This window comes from Condylura cristata, unplaced genomic scaffold (genome assembly GCF_000260355.1).
Source record: "Condylura cristata isolate star-nosed mole 26May11 unplaced genomic scaffold, ConCri1.0 scaffold00013, whole genome shotgun sequence".
NCBI classification, from domain to species: domain Eukaryota; kingdom Metazoa; phylum Chordata; class Mammalia; order Eulipotyphla; family Talpidae; genus Condylura; species Condylura cristata.
Genome location: NW_004567114.1, coordinates 872,864 through 879,144, shown reverse-complemented (window position 1 = coordinate 879,144; position 6,281 = coordinate 872,864). Strand labels below are relative to the sequence as shown.

The 6,281-nt window shown below is 67.8% G+C and overlaps 2 protein-coding genes across 2 annotated transcripts in view; both read left to right on the top strand.

Moving 5' to 3' along the window:
- Nucleotides 1-992, top strand: part of LOC105853570 (tumor necrosis factor alpha-induced protein 2-like) — a 2,354-nt gene extending 1,362 nt beyond the window's left edge. The window contains exon 2 of the mRNA XM_012724366.1: nucleotides 985-992. Coding sequence (XP_012579820.1) covers nucleotides 985-992 — 8 coding nt within the window. The remainder of the gene's footprint in view (nucleotides 1-984) is intronic.
- A 139-nt stretch (nucleotides 993-1,131) lies between these two features.
- Nucleotides 1,132-6,031, top strand: LOC101619056 (tumor necrosis factor alpha-induced protein 2). The gene is made up of 10 exons (XM_012724365.1): nucleotides 1,132-1,187; nucleotides 1,401-1,515; nucleotides 1,619-1,741; nucleotides 1,856-1,956; nucleotides 2,285-2,383; nucleotides 2,744-2,867; nucleotides 3,325-3,447; nucleotides 3,578-3,733; nucleotides 3,840-3,961; nucleotides 4,822-6,031. The coding sequence occupies exons 1-10, from the start codon at nucleotides 1,132-1,134 to the stop codon at nucleotides 4,961-4,963; spliced, it is 1,161 nt and encodes a 386-aa protein (XP_012579819.1). The 3' UTR covers nucleotides 4,964-6,031.
- Nucleotides 6,032-6,281: the final 250 nt, after the last annotated feature.

Sequence of the window (6,281 nt, the reverse complement as noted above, 5' to 3'; positions counted from 1 at the left end):
GGTGGGGGTGGGGGGCCCTTGGGCAAGGGGCTTGAGCCAGGCAGGGGAGGAGAGGGGGACTCACAGGAAGGCGCCCCGCCTTGCACCATCAGCATCACTTGCAGGGCCCAGACATTTCCCCAGTGAAGAGACAGCTGCGGGGCTTCACTGGGGGGTGGGGGGCTGAAGACGGTAGCAGTGGCTTGTGGCCCCACCCCACCAGGAAGCCAGCCTGGAGAGGGAGGAGGAGCCTCTTAGCAGTGAGGGAGTCTGGAGCCCAGCCAGCAGTGCAAAGGGCATGGGGGTGTGTTCCTGGCCAAGGGAGGTGGGCAGCACCTGAGTCCTTGCAGGCACCAGGGCCGGGCAGCTGGGGTCCAGCAGGCCCAGGAGATGAAGTGGCACGCCACTGGGCAGGAGCTCCCCCAGAGAGCCTGGGGCCGATGGGCTCTGGATGCAGGGCTGGAACCCCTCAGGTGAGGGCGGCTGTGAACAGAGGTGCCTGGCACAGCCAGTGCAGTCTCAGCACCTCTGACTTGCCCAGGCCCTGCGCCCCAGGCCAGGATGGGGGCACTTGTCCCGCTGTGCTGGGGGCCGAGCAGTCTGGGGGTCTTGGACACAACTGGGCATCTGGCAGGCACCGTGGGTGCTGGAGGTCAACCTCAGTGTGGGGCTAGGGGAAGGGCCCTGGGAGGGCATGGGCGCCCTCCTGCTTGCACTGACTCTGGGCAGAAGCGGGTGCTAACCTTCCCACCTCAGTGACCGCGGGGCTTTGGGCCTGGACCCACGGGGTCAGCGCAGGATGACCCCGGGGCCAGTCCTGGGAAGGGGCATTTCAAGACCTGTGCAGCCAGCAGAGTGGGGAGCAAAGGGACAAGCGTCTGGGTTCGGGGGGGGAGGGGCTATTCCTGAGCCCTTTGGTGCTCTGGAGGCCCTGGAGATGCCGCTAGAATGAGCAGTGGGGGGACAGGCCTGTTGCTTGAACTGGCCCACCCTCTCTTGGGGCAGCAAGATGAGACTGCAGAGGGGGTGGCTGGGAAGGTAGGGGAGGGGTCTGCAGGTTGAGGGCTGCTGTTGGCTGTTCCCTTGGGAGGGGCCCTTAGAAAGGGAGGAGCCAGGCTGAAAGGTGGGTGAGGAGAGGTCTTTGGGGGCAGTATGGGGACAAGGGAGAGGCGGAGACCTCCTGCAGAGCCGGCGGTGGCCAGGCAATGGTAAGGCAAAAGCAGTTTGGGGGGCTGTTCTGGAGCAGGATGGGGGTGACGGAGTAAGAGAGCCAGCACAGTGATTCCGCCCAAACTGAGCTGACGGGTGTTCACCTAGATGGGCAGGCAGTGCCGAGGGCAAGGGGGCCAGCTGGACTCTGGGCCAGCCAGACACAGCGCCAAAGGAGGCACCCTTGCCTCAGGCCACCCCTCTGCCCACAGTGACGTCATCAACAGCCCCAAGCTGGCAGGTGAGCTGCAGGGAGCCAACCTGGGAAGCCTTTTGCCCCCCAGGCAGATCCAGCTGCTGGAGGCCACGTTCCTGTCCAACGAGGCGGTGAGTCCAGCAGGGAGGGAGGACGCAGAGGAGGTCGGGAGCGCCCAGCACTCACCTAGGTGGTCAGGGTGGCAGGCTCAGTGCTGACCCCGCCCCGCCCCAGGCCAACGTGAGGGAGCTGATCAGCCGAGCCCTGCACCTGGAGGCACAGCGCTGGGCCCAGGATGAGGCCCCCCAGAGCTTGGACGGCCACTGCCACAGCGAGCTGGCCATCGACATCATCCAGGTAGCAGCCTGCCCTCGCGCCCCTGCCCTGCCTGGCGCCCGGGAGCCACCTGCCTCTGGGAACCCACCCCCGCCCTCTCCTGCCCCCCACTCAGCTCGGTCCTCGCCCCTGCAGATCATTTCCCAGGGCCAGGCCAAGGCCGAGAGCATCACCCTGGAGCTGGGCGCGCAGATCAGGCCGGTGCTGCTGGCTGAGCTGTTCATGTTCCTGAGCAGGTGGGTGTCTGCATCGTGCGGGGCCAGGGGCATCCCGCTGGCCAGTGCCCCCAGGGTGCCTTCCTGCTGCACCTTCCAGTGAGCCCCGGGGGTTCTGACTACCCCTCTTGTGGCAAAGGGGTGCTGCGGGGGCCCGAGGCCTGCCCTCTCTGGTGACCCCGGCCTCTCCTTCCTACCTCTGAGGCCCGCTCCTCTAGCTCGCAGAGTTCCCCAGGGCCTGCCTGGGGCTCCAAGTGGGAAGCCACTCACTGGTGCCCTGCTGCCGCCTCCCTGGGCCCCTTCCCCCCCCCATCCTGCATGTGAACCCATGTGCCATCCTCCTCACCAGCTACGAGCGCTCCTTTAAGGAATTTCTGGAGAGATACAAACATCTGAGAAACTACAGGGCCAACGTCATTGCCAACATCAACAACTGCCAGCTGTTCCGGTGAGGGGCCACATGTCACCGGCCGCCTGCTCTCGCTAGAGGGCGGGAAGGGCGCGAAGCAGCGCCCTGGGAGCACGGGACCCCTGGCCGCCAGGGGCGCCCGGTGGCAGCAGTGTGCTAGGTGCTGACAGCTGCCTGGGGAGCCATCCTCATCTTAGCCCCCCACCCCGTGGCCACGAGCCCCCACGCCGCGTGCCTGGGGTGGGAGGAGGACCTCCCTCAAGGGGCCTGTGTCCGCACGCAGTGGGGAGCCATCCAGGGTTCCAGAGTGAGGAGATGGCTTCAGCACCCTTTGGCTACCTGGCCCTGGGTGGCCGAGGCTGGCAGGGCCCTGCTGACTGCCAGCCCCTGTCCTTCCAGGTCATCTGTAGAGCAGAAGTGGCAGATGTGTCAGGCCCTCCCGAGCTACCTGCTGGCCCCCCTGAATGAGATCAAGACCCGCGGGTTTGACGTCCTGCTCCAGAACCTGTTTGGGGACCTGAAGGTAGTGGGAGCCTCCCTCCCTGGGCTGTAGGCTGAGCCCAGCACTGGGGGCTGGGGAGGGCAGGTAGGGCGCTCCCTCGGGAGGGCTGGCAGGGGCAAGACCGGGCAGGGGGAGGTCCAAGGCCCCTGAGTGGGCGCTGGGCTGCCCTGGTTTGGGGCCCTGGAGGAGCTTGGCCACTTCAGTGGCAGTTGGCCTCCAAGGGGCTGCCAGGGCTGGGAGGGGAAGGAGGGACGCGTCAGAGTCCTGGGGGGCAGAGGGAAAGGCAGCGTTTGGGGGGGAGCACAGTCTGCGGGCTGCACCTTGCAGACAGAGCCATGATGCAGGCCACTTCCTGTCTGGGACCCAGGACCTGGGAGCTCCGCCCCGCCCCCGGGATCCCACCCCCCATCCCCTACCCACCTCCACCCCATTCGTGGCTGCACGGGGGTGAGCAGACGTCCTGCCTGCCCTGTCGCAGCCGCTGTTCAGGCAGTTCACGCTGACGCACTGGGCAGCGCCGGAGCAGACCCTGGAGGAAATCCTCGAGGCCGTGCGGGCCGGGCTGCCGGAGTTCTCTGCGCTCCACCTCGGCTTTCGCGAGGTGAGCGGGAGAACTCGGGTCTGGGCACCGTGCACAGCCGGCTGGGGACCTGCCCCGCCCCGCCCGAGGCCCCGCCCCGCCCGAGGCCCCGCCCCGCCCGAGGCCCCGCCCCAGCTGCCTGCTCCCGCAGGAGCTCATGGAGATCGTCCACCTGCACCTGGTGAAGGAGTACATCGCGCGCCTCAGCAAGCGGCGCCTGGTGCTCAAGACGGCAGAGCAGCAGCAGCAGCTGGCACGACACATCCAGGCCAACGCGGAGGCCATCCGGGACTTCTGCACGCAGCATGTAAGCCCCCACTGCCCCCCATAGTTCTCACCTGAACCTCTTTGGGTCCCAGGGCTCATGGGGTGGGGGCAAAGGGGCGACCGCCTTCAACCAGCTCTGCCCGCAGGGCTCCCAGGCCAGCTGGCTGCAGGACGCCCTCCCCACACTGGCGGAGATCATTCGTCTGCAAGACCCCAATGCCATCAAGATCTCGGTAGCCACTTATGCCACATGGTACCCCGACTTCAGGTGAGAACAAGACCTCTGAGAACACTCAGACCTGCTGGGTGCCTGGGCCCTGCTGGACCCCCCGTGGGCAGACGGGCGGGTCCTGGCCACTGGCCTGTGTGAGCGCCCAGGCAGGTCTACGCTCTAACACTCGAGTCCGGGCTGGACCCCGTGGGCAGACACTCCCCCAGAAGCTCCTCGGGCGTGTCCACAGTGACACGGACGGCCCCGTCTCAGAGGGAGTCGGCCCAAGCCCAGACGCCTGCCGTGGAGGGCTCCGTCCTACAGGGCATGGGGCAGAGTGCCCTGGTCTGCAAGGCCAAGGCTGGCCGGTCGTGGAGTTGGTCCTCCACTGGCGCCCGGGGCCCCTGTCCGGGCAGAGGCTGAGCCCCTGGCCGCCTGTCTGGGAGCCGGGGAAGTTGCCTGTTTGGGCTGAGCCCCCGTGGAGGGGGCGTGGGGCAGCCCTGCGTTAGCTCACCCCCGTCACGCCCCGGCATCTTGCCAGACCCGTCGGGGCCAGGGTCCGTCCGAGGTCCGGGGTACGCGAAGCAGCAGAGACCAGGCCCAGCCGTCCCGTGTACTGGCAGCGCCCTGAGCACTCGCCGTGAGCCAGTGCACCCAGCGGCAGCCCTGGAAAGCTTGGCAGTGATGAAAGCTGCTGGCTTGGCAGTGATGGAAGCTGCTCCCCTGGGTAGGCAGCACTGAAGCCGAGACCTACCGGTCGCCTCATGTGCAGGACGCGCACTCCAGGGGCAAGGCCGGAGAGGCCTGCTCGGCGGGCGTGGGCTGGCCGGTGGCCGGGGAGCGAGAGCCCCGCGTGGTCAGGGCTGGCTGAGGGCTGGGCTCTCTCGGGCCGGCCTGACCGACCTCCCCCTTCCCAGCAAAGGGCACCTGAGCGCCATCTTGGCCATCAAGGGGAACCTGTCGAGCAGCGAGGCCAGGGGCATCCGGAGCATCCTGGACGTCAGCATGGGCGGGCAGGAGCCCTCCAAGTCCCTGTTCTCGCTTATAAAGGTCAGCTAGCTCTCCCTGCGGCCTGACCTGCCCGTGTGTGCCCAGCACCGGACTCTCCTCGCCCGCCTGGCAGCCCCGCTACTGCCGCTGCCCAACCCTGCTGAAGGCTCGGGCCGCTGGGCCGCTGGCCTCGGACAGGCCCTGGTCTGGTGACGCGCCTGTTGGGGACAAGGCACCCGCCCGGGGCCCCAAGCAACTCCCGCAAATGCCAGTTGACCCAAGTGCGATGGAGGGAGAGGCCGGGCTGAGACGCCCGTGCCCCATGGCGCCTGCCAGAGCCATCCTCACGCCTGGGCAGCTCCTGAGCCTGCTGTACCGCCCGTGGCCTTGGCCTGGCCAGGACAGAAGGCAGAGCTGGTGGGGAACCAAGGGGCCTGGAAAGGGGGAGGGCCCCCAGCTCCAGACAGCCCCTGGACCCCTGCAGGCAGACCCCAGCCCTTTCTCAGCCCCCAGGCAGGGCCTGGCCATGGGCGAGGTCCCGCGACTGCCCTAAAAGTCTCCACAAAGACTTCCGGCCTGAACACGTCGCCCCAGCGGGCTGACCACACAGGCCCAGCGGGCTGCATGGGTTCCAGGAGGATTTGCTGGCCGTCTGGCTTCCCCAGCCTCCGTGTGTGGCCTCCTTCGGCCAGCGGGCTGCGGGCCCTCATGCCCGGCACTCGCGTCCACCTTCCCTTGGGGCCCTGCACGCACGGCCTTTGACCTGTGCCCCGGCCCCAGGCCTGCGCACCTCTCCCTGGGTGGCAGGGCTGTTCCACGACACCGCCTGCCACGTGACCACCCTTGTCACGGGCCCCAGGGACCAGGACGTAAACGCGGGGCATCCTTCTGCGCCCTCCGCCCCTGCCCTGTGGGGTGCGTTCCCTTCTCCCTCCTTGTCTCTGCCGGCCCAGACCCCCCTCACAGGGCTCCTCTGGCCCCGAGGAGTCTCCGCGTCTGGCCTCTGCGGAGCCAAGGTGGGGCTGGGCCTGCGCCCAGGTACCCTGTGAGCGGGCGGCACCGTGGGGTGTCGTCACGTTGATGGCACTGCTTTTGTCTGTCCTCGGGACAAGATCCAGGATTTGTCTGGCTGAAATAAAGCTGATTTCCGAAGTGGCTGTGAAGGCTTCTCTGGGGGACAGGATGGGCTACCATGGCCCTCACCTGGGCGGGGCTGACCCTGCTCTTCCTGGGCGTGTCCACCCCTGGAGTCCAGCCCTGGCCTGGGCCGGGAGGGGCTGCCCGGGACAGACAGTGGGTGGCCACCTTTGTGCCTGCTTCCTCTCCTGTCAGTGGGGCTGGTGAGAGGGCCGGGGTCCTTTCCTGAGGGCAACCTGGGGGGCACTGA